We start from the raw sequence: 18,787 nt of genomic DNA, 5'->3' as shown, positions 1-18,787 counted from the left end.
TACAGAACTCTTCCTTAAGATCAGGGTGTTCAAATAAAGGATGAGGGGGCACAACACAAGGTTGGTCATGATATCTAGCATAGCTTCTTTGTCTATAGAATTTTCTAGTCTTGAGAAGGAAAAAAAAAGCACTGGCATACTTAATTAGGCAATCGTTAGAATAGTAGAAATGGAAATAATCTCGGCAGTTGTCTAGTCCATCCTCAGGGCAAAATCTGCAATGCAGGATACAACTGCAGCATCCTGGACAGATGGCCTTCTAACCTCTGCTCAAATACCTCCAGTGGAGGAGAGCCTGCCACATCCTGAGGCAGTTTTCTACAGCTCTTACTCTTAAGATGTCTTTTCCCAATTCTTAGCTGAAATCTGCTTCCCGGAAATTTCCACCAACTGGTTCTACTCCGGCCCTCTGGAGCAATGAAGAACAAAACTGGTTCCTCTCCTATGTGACAGCCTATCCGATATTTTAAAAGCTGCTACCATGTCTCCCCCTTAATCTTCTCTTCTCCATGCTAAACATACCAAACTCATTCAACATTCCCCATAAGGACTTTGTTTCCAGGCTCCTCACTATCTGGTTCCACTCTTCTGCACACATTCCAGTAGGTCAATTCCCTTCTTAAAATATAGTACCCAGAAATGACCAGTGCAGAACTGAGTGATGTTTATACAATGTGCCTCTTAATACAGCCTAAAATAGGGCTAATCTATATGCCAGAGTTACTAGCTACTGAGAATCACCATGGAGTTCACTGGAATTTTCTACTGCCCCCACTTCCCACCCAGGTATAAGCAAGCAACTTATGGGTCTGGGCCTTATCTACCTACACTGCTTTCATTCTAAACATGCAATCTGGCCTGCCATTCTAAGCAACCAGTAAGCTGCAAGCTGTGTTTGGTGAGGAGAGGGAAGAAGGCAGAAGATTCCTCTATGCAAATTTTTCTCCAACTAAATTTCAACTGATGCAGTTGAATCCAGACTGGTGTGTATGTGTGTATATGTGGGAACTCTACCCATGTTTTCTAATTTCCTCATTATTTCTATCATCAACACAAGAACCTATTACCAGATAAGAGTATGGTGTTTGGAGCGAAGGAAGATGGTGTGAATAAACTCTGATTATCTTTGTTATCCTGATTTTGTGAACAAATCCTAATATTCTGACAATCTGAATGGTAATACAGCACTTAATTTCCTGTGCCATGATGCCAAGGATCAGCAACAGAAAATGTTACAAACATCTTTTTTGTACAATTCCTGTACTGATATAGTGAAAATTGCCCCTGGAAAAACAAGTAAAGTATTGCAGCCACTTTTCAGAAATAGCTACTACCTGATAATGACTTATGATAAACTTTCTGAAGTAGTTCTATTTTAATTTAACACATTTGCCTCTATTTAATTACTTAGTTCACACCATAGCTTTTCTAAGTAACAAACACATCAACGCGTTCTTGCTCCTGACACTTGCTATGACAGAGTGAAAAATAGCAACGCTTGCAATGTGACTAACACCAGTTCAATGGCTTGCTTTATATAAATAAAGAACAAGCTCTTGCAAAGCTTCACTTAATTCAGAGGTATTCAATCTCATTTTGCAAAAAACAAAAAACAACCATACTCAGAAATTTGACATACCAGATAGGGCTAGTTCCAGGGAGGTTGAGAGTGCATCCCCAAATAGCTCACCATTAACCCTCTTTTGCGGTATCCCAATGGTGATCAAAAGCAAAGGCACTTTTCACATCCTCAGTGCTTTTCTTTATCATCTATATCAGGAATGAGGAATGGAAAACCTGTGGGTCACAATATGTTGTTCGACTAACTCATTACTCTGACCACTGGCCATATTAAAAGGTAAAAAAGTTAAAGGACCTCTGGGTGGTTAAGTCCAATCAAAGGCAACTATGGGATGCGGCGCTCATCTCACTTCAGGCCGAGGGAGCCGGCCTTTGTCCACAGACAGCTTCAGGGACATGTGGCCAGCATGACTAAACCACTTCTAGCACAATGGAACACTGTGATGGAAACCAGAGCGCACAGAAACATTGTTTACCTTCCTGCCACAGCGGTACCTATTTATCTACATGCACTGGCGTGCTTTTGAACTGCTAGGTTGGCAGGAGCTGTAACAGAACAACGGGAGCTCACTCTGCCATGGGGATTCGAACCGCCAACCTTCTGATTGTCAAGTCCAAGAGGCTTAGTGGTTTCAACCACAGAGCCACCTGTATCCCATATTAACTGAGGCTGAAAGACATCCAATAACATATGGAGTCCACAGGGTCGCCGCACCTAATCTACTATATATTTTTGAAAGTGGGTTGTCTGTTTGTTCTCTCTTAAGTTCAGAATCCTCTTGAGATATCATTACCTGACTTTGCATGAGGATTTCCAAGGTGGAGGCAGCAGTTTTTGTTGACTTTCAGGTGCTGGCTGTCACTTTGAATGAAGATGGAAGAGTGAAACATGGCTTCACCCAATTTTTGGTGGGATGGGTCCAAACTCAAAAAATTAAACTCACAAATTAAACTATCAATTTAAAAATCTCAGTGTTCTTTGGTTTATAAAAATTCCCAGTTCAACCAATATATAAAGAACAGTATCAGATAGCTTGTTAATTCCAGTATTGTAAGACTGACTCAGTTGAATGCTGTTTTTCAAGGAGGTGAATATTAACTATGACCCATAAAAAGAAATAACAATTTCTTCATTTATTTATTTATTTTAAATACAAATCCACTCAATAAGACAACATTTCAGGGAAAACATTGCACCTCAGTTCCTCTGCTAAAGTTATTTCCTGCATGTTTCAATTATTTACCCTAATTTTAGTAACAAGATAGCTGCATTCCTCCACTCTCAAGCATTAAATGTACAGTGAACTAAATATGCATGGCAATATTTTCCTGACTTAGGGCTCATCCACACTTCTGCTTGGCCTGCAGATTTTGCTGGAGAAATCCACTCTTTACCACTTAATCAGAACAAATGTAAATCAGGTTTTCTGTGGATTGATGTTTGTTCCAATCCAGCCATAATTTTTCATAATGTTTCCAGGGAAAGCAGTGGGGCAAATGGAGTCGTGCTTAAAAAGCACAGGACTGTGAAAAATCTCTTGCACCTCTGCTTTCTAGGCACGGGACAAACAAAGTTTGGGAAAGCCCTGAATCTGAATGAAGTGCTGGGTATATTACAGATGCCTGTCTTCCCAGACAGCATGTTTCTCAAGTTATTTTAGCAAAATATTTCCTGAAAGTGTCATCTACTGCCATATAATGCAATTAAGTGGGCCAGAAGAAGCCTCCCTTTGTTAAATGATGTTGAAATCTTTGCTGACTAGGACTAAACAAAAATAGAACAATAGCAATTCATCTGGAAACACTCATACCGAGGAACATAGTTTAGATAAAGGGCTCAGATCCCGTAGAAATAAAAATGCTCAGAGATTCTCCTGCCCCACCAATACAAGTCCAGTAGTCCTGAACCCCTGGCCTACCTGGCAGTATGTCAAGTCTAAGTCCAGGGATCAAGCCACACGAGCAAAGGTCAGAAAACGCAGCCTAGGGTCAGTTCAAGTAGCCAAGTCTGAAGTCCAGCTGTCAGTCCAGAGCCAAACCTGAAGCAGGTCCATCAACATGGGCAGTTTGAGCAGACACAGCACCTCAGCTCTGCTTTCCTTTCATACTTTGCATACTGATTGCAGCATCTGGGCTTGATGAGGCACATGAGCCTCACCTGTTCTGAGCCTACTGAGGAATCACACACCTCCTCCCAGAGCTAATAAGCCCCACCTGGCCAACTAGGGAGCTGGGCTGTAGGCCCTTACCTGCCAGCCTCCTAGAGTGCCACTCCTGCTATTCCCTATGCCTCAGAGCCCAGATGCTGCAATCAGTATGCAAAGTATGAAAGGAAAGCAGAGCTGAGGTGCTGTGTCTGCTCAAACTGCCCATGTTCATCGGGACAATGGCCCCTCTGGCTCTGGGTCCTGCTGCTCTGGTTAAGGTACACTAACCTCCATCCTCTGTTATCCTCTGTTACCCTGTGAGTACTTCTTTCCCCATTCCCTGCTTGCTCCAGTTCGGGCTATACCCGTTGCTGGGGTCCTCTTTTTCCTCTTCCTCCTCCCCGTCGTCCTGCCAGTTCATGACACCAGTAGATTTCTCCAAAACCACCACCTTGCTGTCATCAACAAACAGTTTTCTGTGCTAGTATAGTGAAATGGGGTTTAATATGTAAATATTCTACGACACAAATATTTCAGAATTTAAGCTGCACCCGATTTGCTTATTACCATTTTAGCAGAACAAGCATTGACAATAACAAATAAAAAGTACTGGAGAATGTGACTAAATAAGACCAAGTAGCAGCTGAGCCCTCCAGCAATACAGACACAAAAGATCGTATATAAAAAGAAGGGATATACATGGGAAGTTCACTCAACTAAAGAACACTTTAATTTTATAGATCTCATTAGCTTCATAAAATACATTTCACATTCAGAAGGTCTTGAAAATATTATACCTTTCATCAATCTTTGAGAAGAAATCACTAATGAACACAGAGGCTTCCAACTCCATTTCTGTGATCACCTCATTGATTAATTCTCTGCACAAGCACAAAAATATCAGATTGTGTAGGATGCATTTTATTTAGAAGTCAGTTCCCCCCTTGCTTTTTCAAGTTTTAGAAATGTTCCAGCTGCTGGTTTTTCCTGCAAAGCATATTTTTACTCCCATTTATCCTCTACATTTCAAGTTCAATCTTTACTTTCATTTCTAGTTCAATTAGCAATCGATGCAATCTTGTTATGGGAAACCCTGATGTGTCATGGAAGCTTGGAGCAGAGACGTTACACTAGTTTTATCCAGCACGTGAGTCACTATTGCTTATTGGGGAGGATAGGAGGGAAGGTAGGCACCATGCAAGCACATCAGCGGAGTCAATTTGCTGCACCTGCCAGTGTGTTTGCATTGTGCCAGTCTCCCTGCTGCCTTGCCCCTCTCCTTTTCGGTAAGCAGCAGCAACGCACCTGCTGGGAAGCTAGCGTACCAGCTCTGCCCCACCTGGCAAGCTGCTTCTCCCTCCATCTTAACACCAGCGCTGTTGGGCAAGCTTCACAGGACAGCTTCTCCATTACTGATCCCCTTCTGCAATATACTATAATGTCATAGGAATGTGCTGGGTACATTCTGGGACAAACCTTTTGGCTGTATGGGCCATATCTGTCAGGTGAGTGGGGCTGCTCACCTGCCTATCACAATGACATCATGTGCAATGTGCTTTGAACTTCCAAGGTCAGGCCTTCAAACACCTTGCAAGGCACTACTAAAAGGGAGGCTCTTTTCCCATTGTTTTAGAAGAGAATCTCATGAATTTTGCATAGAAGCTCCTGCTAAAACAATGGGAACTTTTGATCCGTAACCCTTCAAGATTCAAGGATGGGTGGGTATCAGAACCTACTGCTGAAAAGGCAGCCTCTCCTCCCCCTGCACTGCTCCCACTCACATGTTTAACTGGGATTAAAACTCCGTTGGTTAGAGTTTGGTGCTGATAATGGCCAGGCTGCAGGTTCAATCCCCATAAGGTACAGCTGCGTATTCCTGCATTGCAGGGGGTTGGACTAGATGATCCCCATGGTCCCTTTCAACTCAATGATTCTATATCATTGGAAGGGTGGTGGAGGGAAGAGGAATGTTAACTGTTTCCTCCCCCGCTCAAAATTAGATGATACAGGATATTGAGGATGCCTGAGAAGCTAGACCCGCTCTCTTAAGCATGTGGCACAACCTTTTACAGCACACATGGTATCTTTGGAAACCACCTTCACTAAAGATAAAAACCATGAAAACCTCTCCAATAAAGCGCAACAGGTTAGCATCAAAATAAAAAAAATCTTAATGAGTAAATTAGCAATACAGTCAAAATCATATTCCCCCAGTAATGATTTTGGAAATTACTGAGGCTCAGATTAAAGCTCACTTCTTGAGATCCTCAAAACTGCCCTTCCACATCCCATTGAATCTCCTTTCCCCCCTTCTGCTCTGTCCTCACTTGACCCTCATGGAACCAAGTGAAATGTGGGAGCCTCTAAAATGCCAGTAAGATTGAGGACATTGAGAAAGTGATAAGCTAATAGCTGTAGATTCAGCATGGCCATCCACACACTTAACAAGAAAGGCCACTTCCGGTACCAAGGAAACAGGTGCCCTGCTCAAATGATACCAGACACTGTCCAAAGGGCAGAAGAATGCTAAATACTATTCTGTGGGGTGGCAGGCTTAAGTAATTTAAGTAATTAATGTGGCAACTAAGGGAGCCTATAAGGATTAAGAAGGGAAAGGGATCGGCTTAGATCTGTTTCCGAATCTCATCTCTACAACAGTACCTCTGACAAGTTCAATTTCATTGATGCAGAGTTATCACTTATAGGCTTGCTACGATAAATCAAAGTTCTAGGAAATAGATGGCTTAAGAAACAGATCCATTATAGTCCACACGCTGCTAGAATACAAAGTCCCTAAGAACACATGTGATGTCATTATCAACAGGATACTAATGTCAAGCAGAAAACTGCCTCAATCTTGACTGTCAAAGATAAAATTTTGGATTAGGAGCCTTTTTTCTCTTGCTGTGTAACTCCAATTGAAAGAAGCACTGCGCCAAGGTTTATTTTTCTTTCTTTCCTTTTCTCGTTAGGTGTACATAAGAAAAGCACCAGGAGAAATAAGGTTCTAAACAACATAATGTGTGTGTTCACTTTTAAATGTTAACATGACAGCTACAACAGAAAGGAAAGTTCTGCTAAAGGTCAAGGGATTGTGGAACTCGTTCCAAAGCTAGGATTCTTTTAAAAATAATGATAATGATAATCATCATCACAACTTATTCTACATACAAACATTTAGTATATTACACATACAAACATTAAAGTATTTTAGTCTGCACACAAAAAGATCCACACAGAGCTTCATAAACTAGGGTTACCAGACGTCCCTGGTTCCCAGGGACAGTCCCCGGATTTGCAAATCTGTCTCCGGACAAATTCCATCCCCGGAATGTCCCCAGATTTGCAAATCTCTCCCCAGGAAACGTGGCGGCCGCCACCTCAGCAGCCCAGAGCCGACCTGTTAGCGCTGCCCGCTGTTGTGGCACCCGTCATTTTTCCTGCGCCATGGCAGCGAGCATCTCCTGAAGCCAGCCAGAGCCAACTGCACTACCAGGCTAGCCCCTCCTGGGCAACGGCCTCCCGCCCATGACTCCTGAGCCTCCCCTGATCTGTCAAAACAAAGGGGGAAGGGGGAAGGAGATCGGGGAAGGCTCAGGAGTCACTGGCGGGCGGTGCACCATTGCCCAGTTTTTAAAACAACTTTGCGCATTTATGTTTCATAGGGTGCAAAAGAAGGGCTTTGCACCTTTATACAATATGCATGTGTGCTTGGGCCCAGGGTCTTTTGCCTCACCATCCCCACTACTGACTCCCTGTTGCTACTCAGCTTCAAAAAAAGGGGTCCCCGGATTCATTTAAAAAAATCTGGTAACCATATCATAAAGCCCTGCTTACTTCTCCTATTCTCTACTCCCCCAAGTATACATGTATGGCAGAGTTGTCTCGGAAATAGAAGATCTCTATGCATCCCTTCCGATCTGTCAAGTTACATAGAAAGCTTGCCTGAATGATTACACAGACCACACCCATCTGGAACATGTACACCAAAGGGGAGGAACAGGAACGTCTTTATCTGTTCAGGAGATACCGACACAGAGAAAGATCATGTTTTTAAGATCTATAAATATATTAAAATATTTATGGCATGTGAAGAATAGTTAAAATGTGGGCCACATTTCTTAAGTTTCAATGTACAACTGGTGATACCCAGAGAGTTCACTTCCTACTACTCTTCTGAGTTAATTACTTGATTCGCAGTTTTCATACAAATAAAGCATCTTCCAGGGTGTTTTGGCTGCACTCCCATGTCCATTATCTTAAGTCATTCTGAGGTCACTATAAACGCTTGCCCAGCTTTCCATATACAAGGTATTAACAACAGTATTCTTTTCACCATCTGGAATTTAAAGAGGAGCTTGGAAGAAGGTCAAGATGGGTTAGCAGAATGGGACATCTCACTACACCACAATCTTGGACAACAGCCTGAGGATGGAACAAGTACAGGCAGCAGATAGAAGGCAAAGGATCTGAGACAACCCTGGCTAGATTTGCAGGATTTAGTTATTTTCATCTCCTGGCTAATTAAGTGATAGAAAATTTGGTCGAGGAGAGTGTATCGGAGCAGTGGATCAAGCTTGGCATAAATCATTACTCTAGGTTTAAAATATGACAACAGCAGAATTTCAAATGGTTGAGTTTTTTTATTTATTTAGTAAATTTGAATACTGCCCTTCGTCCTTAAATCCCATGGTGGTTGTCCCATCATTTCCTACTTGCTCTGTCCTACAATTTAGGGTCAAACTAAACATGGCATTAAATATGTCTTTGCATTTAATGTGCACACTTAAGAAAATTCAAACAGTGTGGGGGGGAGGTGTTTGCTTAAAATTAAGTTAACCCTTTCATCCCTTGCTGCAGTTTTGTCAAGAACCCTTTCTCTGTCACTGCTATTTTCGCTGGAATGAAATTTCCATTGATATTTCTCATCAGCAGAAGCAAGCATCCGTGTGCTACAATCTGACAGGAGCTGCTGATAGGAGCTGATAAGCAATAGTTCTTCAAGTCCTGCAAATTAAATCTTGTGTATCATGCATTTAAGTTTCCAGTGCACCCACATGTTGGGGACATGTTTAATTAACAGTGAGAATGATATGAAAATCCTAAAAATAAGCTCCAAGAAAGCATCTTTTTAAATAAATGGGTTTATGACATTTGGGTGCATATTTAAGTGCAGAGCACACACATTCCTGCATCTTTCTGCTGTTTGTAGCAACAGAATATACTCTTGACATCAAGACTAGAATGAAATGTGATGTTGAACAGAAATTTGCCACTGAAAACAACAATACAATCAATATCCATTTCGCATGGGGGTTCAGTTTCTGGCCTCCACGCATCAGCAGAGAGGTATAAGCATGCCCCACCCCTGTTCTGCCCTTTTTATGAGCTTTTTTTATATACCACTTTACATTTACTTTATATTTACATTTATATGTTGCTGCCATCATTTTTGTATTTTTTTAATGTTGACATTTTTGAATTTGGTATATTATGCTTAATGATTTATAAGCCTTCCAGAATGCATTAAACATTATATGATTTTTGTAACCTTCCCCCCAGATTAATTTGCATTGCTGTGTCAGCTCTCAGTCACGACGGAACCAATCTTGGCCAACTCACCAACTTAATCGAGAGGAGAAAGAAAGAGGTTGGGGGGGGGGGGGGAAATCAACTGCAACTGACAAAGCAGTATTTTTATTTCTTAAAATGGATAGGAACTGGAACCTAGCTTGAAAAGGTAAACAGCTATTTCTCAAAGGGCTCTTATTTATTGACAGAAAAATTATGTTATACATAATGTACAGCAAACACAGTCTACAAATATTCCATCACGTTAAAAACCATTGTAATTTGGCTTTGACTTATTCATCAATAGAAACACACCAGGGGACAGAAATCAGAAGAGGAATTGTACAATAGACTATATACTTTTTACTTCAGCATTAGACAGATTGTGACAATGTTTCTAAATAATGCTGTTGCACATGGTTGAAGCTGCTCTTGTTTAGTGTTGATGTGAAGACAACAGACCCTACGGGTTGAATACCACTAAATCATTGCACAAACAAAATGATAACTGATTGAGCAACAAAATATGTCCCCTCTCTTCTCCATATATATCCCCAGCAGTGTCCCCAAATCTTTCCTGGGTGGTTGGTGTGTGTTCTGGGAGTGAAAGTTCTGTTCAAGCACTGTTGATCTATTTTGATTGTATCTGTAAAATCTTTTAACTGAATACTAAAATGAAGAAGAAGAAGAAGAAGAAGAAGAAGAAGAAGAAGAAGAAGAAGAAGAAGAAGAAGAAGAAGAAGAATTTAACAGGCAGGAGAACACCAATAGGAAATTTGGGAGTGCGTGATGACTCAAGACAAAATGTTCTGGACAATTATGCAGAGAACTTCATCCAAGAATGCATTGGCAGAGACTGTTCCTTTTAATCATGATGATAAATGTTTTGCTTTATTCGGTCAACCACCACCAAATAAACATTTCTAGAGCATATTGGTAGCAATCAACCAGGACAAAAATCTAGTGGAAATCAATTACATCCTCTAACGTAATTCCTTGATGAATAAATTTTTTAAGCCAGCTGATGTTAATTCGATTTTGCAAGCACTGTGCATACAGAAGTCATGTACAGAGAAAGCAGAGTCTTAAGGCTGAAGTCTTATGCACACTTACATGAATAAGATGTGCCATCAAAATGTAATATATAAAAGCAAAGAATTAGTGTTGTAAGGGGCACAGAAGATATACAGAAGATGCTTACTTATCGCTGTGGTGGTTGGGAATTACTTTGAGAATTTGAAAAGCATAAAATGCTCAAAATCTGAGGGTCACTAACAAAGTACTGATAAGGGGAAGAGGGGCTACATTGTACGGCACACTTGTTTTGAATTCTGTATACAAGTGACTCCCTACTTACGAAGGGGTTATGTTTTGGGGAGCCCCCCCCCCACATAAGTGAAATTGCATAAAGTGGGGAGCACCTGCTAAATGCCCCCTCTCTCTTCAATCCATACCAAAAAGACTGTTCCAAAAATATCCACAACTAAAATTGAAGCTCTGGGGCCAGCAGGGGGCTAAAGGACATGTGGGAAAGTGGCTTCTGCTGTGCTACCCCGCACTTCAGCTGTTAGGTGAGGCGGCTGAGCAGCATAAACAAAGCCCTAGTGTGCCTCTGGTCTTGGGGGGGGGGCCTTCGATTATCACCAACATCCTCTTTGGGCTCTGGGGAGGGTCTTCTTCTCCAGCTCTCTCCCGCCATTTCCAGGTTTGAATTGAATTGTTTAATTATTTCCCAGTGCTGCCCATATACATGGTCACGCATGAGCCCACCACTCCAAAAAACCTATTGGCCAGATTTTACTAACATGGTACACAAGCAGCACAAAGTTTTCTGCTAACACAACAGGGCTTCCTCCCCTCCTGTACGCCCATGCCTCCCTGAAATACAATCTAGAAGGTCAGAAGAATCCTCCAAACAGCACATGGCAGGGAGGAGAGGATAGGAGGTATCATTCTGTCTAGCAAGCAGCAATTCTTGCTCTGGCAGAACAAACCTATTAGTGAGACAGTGAATTCCACCCTGTAGTTTTAAGTCATTAAGCAGAACTTCCCATTTCAGTGACTTCATACATTTCAAAGATTATACTGTATTCCATAAATACTTATTGAGCAATGATATGTCAAGCACTGTGGATATATTGTATTCTGTTTTAAAGAGAGAAGTAGTATATGTCTGTGAAAGTCTCATAAACAAAAAGAAAATGAAATGTGACCCCCCCCCTTAAATGGATTAGAGCCCCATTTACTTTTGACAACATGAAACTCTTTCAGTTTCAATGCACATTTAAAAATGAATGTAAATACTGACATTTCACAGTGGAACAAAAGGTTTAAGCTATGACTGAATAATGTTTTTATATTTTTGCTTTGTCATTAAGCAGGTAATGGAAGGGGCAAACAACAACAGTTATTTGGTGGACATATTATTTGTTGAGATGCTTCTGCTAAGCGTTAGTGACTAGTATGATTAAAGGGGACAAAGGTAACATTTTATACAATATGGTACAGCATATGAAGTAAGTTGCCCAATGATGCTCCCAAACATTTTACAGTGGTGCCTCGCAAGACGAAATTAATCCATTCCGCGAGTCTCTTCGTCTTGCAAAGCACGGCTATTAGCGGCTTAGCGGCTATTAACGGCTTAGCAGCTATTAACGGCTTAGCGGCTATTAACGGCTTAGCGGCTTTAAGAAAAAGGAAACAAACTCGCAAGACGTTTCGTCTTGCGAAGCAAGCCCATAGGGAAATTCGTCTTGCAGAACGACTCAAAAAACAGAAAACTCTTTCGTCTTGTGCATTTTTCGTCTTGCGAGGCATTCGTCTTGCGAGGTACCACTGTAATTAAGAACTCACCCAACTGACTTTTGTCTTGGGATCTTTCTACCTGAACAAAGCTACCATACATTCATATACATCTTTCAATGTTATGCGGTGTTGTATTTATCTATATTCAGTACCAGCAATCTACTAACTAAGCATTCTGACTTGGAGTATTCTCCCTGCCCTTGATTTCCTCATTAGCGTTGTTGAAATCCTTCATTAAAAGGTTATTAAATCAGAATGTCTTGCTCCAATAAAAACAAACAACCACCTAATTTCCCTCAATTAGTAAAAATGTTGCTAACTTCCTGAAACATGGATCAACAATTAAAAATGCTTGATTTTTAAATGGCAACTTCCTGGCTACACAGTTTTCCTATTAGCATCACAGAGCACACACTAATATGTACAAAGGGGGGAATTCATTTTCCTTGTGGCCAAGCAGATGACAGTTACTGTGGGCAACTAAGATTTATCATTAATGGCATTTTGGGGTAAATAAACATGTTGTATTCCTCATCAGCTTTCTACATGAGTACAACAAGGCATTGACAAGAACTCCTGTCCAGTCTAGCCTCAGAGCTGTTTCTCACTGCCTTTGAAAGACACAAATACACTCTTGGGAGTCGCACCCTTGTCTTGTGCCAAGAAAACAATTTTCCAATGACAACTGTAACATGCACAACTGTGTCAGGTGGAACTCATGCGCCCTCCGGAGTTTTGCTCACTTTCTTCCTCTTTATCCACAGCTATCTCTTTCATGACTAATGTGACAACGCTGCCCAGAGTCTCCCTCAAAAGAAATAATGGACAGGTGATAGGCTAACAGCTTCATAAGCTGCTGTGGGATAACAAATGGAAATTCTCTCAAAGCTTTCTCAGCTACTTACATGTATAAATGCAGTAAAAATGCCAAAGCAAACAGAACTCTGAAGAGCCTCCACATTAAAATCCCAAAAAGTATAATCCCATGCATGGCAACGTGCAAATATACTTCATCAATTTTTAATGAAAACTGAGGGCCACGTCACATGAAATAGCTACTCAAAAGTACACTACCATACACAAGCTTTTGGCCAAACCTCCAAATGTACATATATTTTAAAAGAGATGTCTGTCAATAACAAGTGAACATAGAATTCAAATATGCCTGCTTTCATTTTAATTAAGTTCTATGGCACAATAAACTTAATTTGAGAGAAGCTTTTGTATCTTCTCTGCCAAGGCACCATAGTTTAAATATTTTGGCACAGCAGCAGCTGAACTCTATGGCAGAAATAAAAACACACATAAAAAGGATTTCAAGTGCAATAATCTTATATCTGAGGAAGGCACTCCAAAAGCAAAACTTTGATACAAGCACCTATTGTGTGTTGAATATACCACTCTGGCAGTTTGGCTTGAGAACCTGCAGAAAATGTGGAAGTGAGCGGAGCAGAGGGCAAGGGGGGATAATCTTCCCATAACATGTTTAAGCCCCCGTTCACAGAACATTTCCAGGTAGCTAGTAACAAAAGAAGCACTCAGTAGGCTTTTATAAGAGGTTTTCATGTACTCATTTAGAATGAAGGTTAAATGGCACTTAGAAAATACAAACAAACAGTTCAGTAGCACTAGGGGAGATCTGATTAAATCCAGTGGTGGTCAATGGTATTAGGGGAATGGTAGTATGTCTGGTGGGGGGGGGGGCACTATGCTCCTTCTGGAGAAGTTTGTTCACCTTTGGTCCCGACCCTGTACTCACCTTTCACTGGTGGGCTCCTATAAATGACTTTGACTGGCTCGCTAAAACAGGTGAGGGTAATGGAATTCTAAACAGACACCCCACACTAAATTTATTGCAACAGTACAAATACATCCATTTTACAAGAAACAGGTTTCATGGTTTAAAGAGAAAACACACAAGGGCCTTGTGGCGTTTGCCCTCCTAGGAGTGTGACATCATACTGGGTTCATAAGGAAAGGGTTAATTAATTGTAAAATGACTAACCTATAGGAACCCATGGGGAGGAGTTAGAGTTAGAGTTGTTAAGAAGTCAGTCTGGGGTTAGAGAAGAGAGAGGGAGGATAAGTCTGTGGGTTGGGCTAGTCTGATGTGAGAGAGTGAGAGAATCGGTTAAGAGGAGTCAGTCAAACAGTTGAGATAATCAGCCAGAAGGCATTAGGAAGGTATAGGCTGGTAAAGAAACTGAGAAGAAAATTATCTGAGAAACCATAAACTTGTTAATGCTTATAAAATAAACTTGTTTATTTGGTTTAATTTTAACAACTGTCTGGACTCAGTGTGTACCCGAGAGTAACAGGTTGGTGGCAGCGGGAAAGTGAGCACAGTGGTGGCACAGGGATCAATAGATACTGTTAAACGTCCGGGGACCCTGTTTGATCGCCACAGACCTGTACCTGAATGTTCGTTCCCTTGACTTGTGGCACAACAGAGAATCAATGGTTTGTTGAGAAAACATTAAACAAAATGAAAAATACACATTGGAAAAGGGAAAACTAAGCTTAATAGACTGAGAGCATGCAGATACAACACACATCAGTATTGAAATAGTAATTTCAGGCAATGTTCAGTGATTTTCATTTGTACTTACTTATTCTGCATCATGTTCATGATAACCCAGTCAGAGGGATAGACGTTCTTCCCAATGAGATTCTTGAACATGATAAATGTCTCCATCAAGAAGTCCTGAAAGAATAAGGAAAACATATGAAGAAGAAGGTGTGTGTGTGTGTGTGTGTGTGTGTGTGTTTGATGGAAACTGGCTGAAGAAAAATTCACTAGATTAATGACCAGATTTCAAAAATTATGGACAAATATGGCAAAACTAACCAGCTCTAACCAATGCAATAAATTACTGCGATAAATGAGTTACTGTAATAAACAATAATTACTTGATTACACAATATGATACTGCTGAACATAATTAACTTGCTGGATTGATGACCAGGTTACAGAATTACTTCTTGCTGGACAAATAAAGCAGAATTAACCAGCTCTGGCCAATGCCATATCAAGAGCAGACTGTTGTGCAGCAAAGTTGTATTGCAGGAATTTATTGCAAAATCACAACAACAAAAGCGATATAGACTGAAAAGAAAAAAATACAACCATGTAATGTGTAAAGGATGCCTTGGATTAATATTTAAGGAATGGTGGAGAATATGAAGAGTTAAAGTGCAGCTGATGTGACGGATTCATTTTAATTTGCCAAGATTTTTAATGTTATGTTGCAACATATTAGCTTCTGACCCAATAGGAGTCTGTCATACATATAAGAGGCCAAAAGTTTCAGTAGATGGGGGTGGAGGGGGTGGGACCAGACACACATATACAATGATTTTGAATCAAATCGCTAAATTCAAAGAGTGACTATTGTGCAGTCACCACTGTCATGACTCACACCCAAGACATTGGTGAAAAACAGTATTTTGACAAGAATAGAATGACCTTGCATTGCAGACTTAGAATTTGTGATTGACAGTGGTTAACATGTGTTGTTTGCGTTACATAAGGGAAATGTTTTATTCTAGGCACATACTTAACAAGCTCAGTAAATGTGTCCTCACTTTAAATGATCAAACTGCATACTTTACTACTCTTCCTCTCCTGTATCTTGGTAAAAGCTTAACATTTCCTTTTCTAGATCAGCCTAAATAGTTTGCTGACTGAATTATCATAGAGTCTTGCTTTCATTTAGATGCATGTTTTTCTTCTGAATAAAACGGTTTGCTTCCTTGCTTCATAACTTAATAATTGAGACTTCAGTAGGACTTATGCTTATGTGAATGGGGGCAGATCTGGACCTACATAGTTAACTCTGAATATTTTATGGTTGCAGATGCATGCTCTCTTAAAGTAGATTTCATTTCATACTTTATTAGTTGTACAGAGTGCTTCTGCTGTTGGATTTTCATTTTTTTTCCTGCTTCGTGCAAGATGTATTTCCATATACTTTGCAGATTAACTTGAATATTTTACTAATCATGAAGTTGAAGGAACAGATTTTGGTATTGATTTGCTGATTCAGCGACACATGCTTAATCTGTTTGCATTTATGCTTAAATGCTCTCAGATTATAATCAGAAAAAACAAGTTTAATAGCACTTTCATTCCATCAGGATGCATCAGACAGAGCTCCTGCATTCTCCCTAACAGGTTCCGTTACAACTGGTAATTGGAAGAAATTATATACTTTAAGGAAGTGGTGCCTGAGTTTGCTGTTTTTCTCTTCCTTCCTCATTCCCTTTTCCTTTTGTGCCATGTCTCTTTGGCTGTAAGCCAATAGGCAGTCCTGTCTTGTTTTTATTTATCTTACATAAGCCACTGTGGGAGCCTTTTTGTCTCAAAAGCAGGATAAAATTGCTTATATATTTATATAACGATGTTTTCCTTATTTTAAGAATAGGAATGCTGGTACCTGTTCTCCCACTGCACCTGCCCTGTGAAGCTCACTGGGCACAGATGTCAATCACCTTTCTGCCTTCCCTCAATTCTTGAAATAACCAAAGGGATGGGGAAATAATAATAAATAATTTTAATAATATTCTTTATACACCACCCATCTGGGGTAAATAATTTAAATGAAGGCAGGATGCTCTTTTCACTGGTACTACTGCTGGTTTTTAATTTCCTGTCTACTTTCTTCCAAGGGAAATCCAGCCAGGCTGCATCAGGAAAAAAAGGTGAACATTTAGTCTTCCATCTTTTCTCACTGCCCACAAAAGAGGGAAAATACTGACTGGAGTGTGCTAGGGAGAAAAAAACACCTCTCATTTCCTTTAACTAGTCTGACATATTTATTTATCGTTTCCTTTTGAGAGGATTTCCAAAGAAGACCAAGTGCTCAGATTGGCAAAAACAAGTTTTGTTTTTGTTTTAAAGAAGCGTGGATGTTTGGGAACATTGGAAGATTCAGGGCAGATAAAAGAAAGCAATTCTTTGCGCAGCGCCTAGTTAAAACTATGGAACTTGTTCCTTCAGGAGGCAGTGAGGGCCACCAACTTGGATGGCTGTAAAAGAGGATTAGAGAAATTCGCAGAGGACAAGGCTATCAATGGCCGCAATGACTATGTGCTGCCTCCACAATATGCCTCTGAATACCAGTTGTTGGGAATCGTAGGTGAGCATAGTGCTGCTGTGCTCATGTCCTGCTTGTGAGCTTCCCACAAACATGTGAGAACAGGATGCTGGGCTGGATGGGCCTGGTCCAGCAAGCTCATCTTACATTCTTAAGGTAAAGGGACCTCTGACCATTAGGTCCAGTCGTGGACTACTCTGGGGTTGCGGTGCTCATCTCGCTTTATTGGCTGAGGGAGCCGGCGTAAAGCTTCCGGGTCATGTGGCCAGCATGACTAAGCCGCTTCTGGCGAACCAGAGCAGCTCATGGAAACACTGTTTACCTTCCTGCCAGAGCGCTACCTATTTATCTACTTACACTTGGACGCGCTTTCGAACTGCTAGGTTGGCAGGAGCAGGGACCGAGCAATGGGAGCTCACCCCGTTGCGGGGATTCAAAGCACCGACCTTCTGATCAGCAAGTCCTAGGCTCTGTGGTTTAACCCACAGCGCCACCTGCGTCCCAATCTTAAACTGCATACAATGCTTGCAACTTTTAAAAATACCACTCTCACAACAAAATAGTAACACCAGCAGATTAGAAACAGCTGAATAGAAAAGGGGTAATTCCATTAAAATCCCTCCATCTGGCAGATCAAATGCCTGCCAGGCAGGAATAACAAAGACTGCACAGCATACAAGGTAGATGAGCCTTGCCTGCTCCAGCATGTCCTTTTTATTTATTTATTTAAAAATTTTAACCTTGCCTCATCCACAGCTACTCAAGATAGCTCCCAAAGAAACCAAAACAGCATTATAATTATAACACCAGATCTAATACCCTACTTATACCAGTAATAATGTTACAGCACAGTCAGTGCAGAATGACAATATATTAGAGAGAGTGTAAAAAAAAAAGAGTGAGGTTCAGAGCATATTTGGAGAGGCATTCAGCTACTCCTCTTTTAATGGAATTTGTTGATGCTGTGACACAGAAAAGCAGCATGATTAATATTATAAACTATTACTCCATCCTGCCTATCAATTTACAATTTTGTGCAACAGGAAAGAATATGCTCCCCCTCACCCTTCCATCAGGCTCTCAAATGTTTTACACGCCATGTAACATGGGCTTTTCCAGCTTAAAGTGTTTTGTTTATTTACTTATTGTTATCTACAGTCTGGCCTATAAGAAAGGCTCTCAGGGCAGCATTACAGGATAAAAACAAATCAAGTTAAAAACCCAATTATAATAACATGAACAATATATTAAAATATGATGCTGCACAACACAAACAGTGGAAAAATAAAACAATGGCTTAAACAGATTTAGAAAGCTCCAGGGATGTAAAAGGCCTGGACACCAAAAGCGCATTTAAGTGGGTGTGGAGGTCAAGCACAGCAGGGGTTCCTCTGTGCCTCTACGGACAAAAATGGATCAAAGAAGAGCAGCCAAACCTGAACCTCGTTCTTTGGGGGAACTGCCATCCCATCCAGGACAGGTTGGACACCCTTCACATGAACAGACAAGCTATGTGTTAATAATCATTCTACCTTATCTGGACTAAGCATGTCAGCTGGGTTTGGTGAGAAGGCCACTTTTTGATGC

The 18,787-nt window shown here is 40.8% G+C and overlaps 1 protein-coding gene across 4 annotated transcripts in view; it reads right to left on the bottom strand.

The window, feature by feature from the left end:
* DOCK1 (dedicator of cytokinesis 1) overlaps positions 1–18,787 on the bottom strand; it is a 383,360-nt gene that overhangs the window by 128,645 nt on the left and 235,928 nt on the right. For all 4 annotated transcript variants that reach the window (XM_081912599.1, XM_081912601.1, XM_081912600.1 and 1 more), the window contains exon 29: positions 14,714–14,808. In XM_081912599.1, the coding sequence (XP_081768725.1) occupies positions 14,714–14,808 (95 nt within the window). The remainder of the gene's footprint in view (positions 1–14,713; positions 14,809–18,787) is intronic.

The sequence above is a fragment of the Podarcis melisellensis genome (genome assembly GCF_964234715.1).
Source record: "Podarcis melisellensis genome assembly, chromosome: 5".
Taxonomy (NCBI): Eukaryota; Metazoa; Chordata; class Lepidosauria; order Squamata; family Lacertidae; genus Podarcis; species Podarcis melisellensis.
The sequence above is the reverse complement of the archived record's forward strand: the minus strand, read 5'-3'. Positions and strand labels throughout refer to the sequence as shown.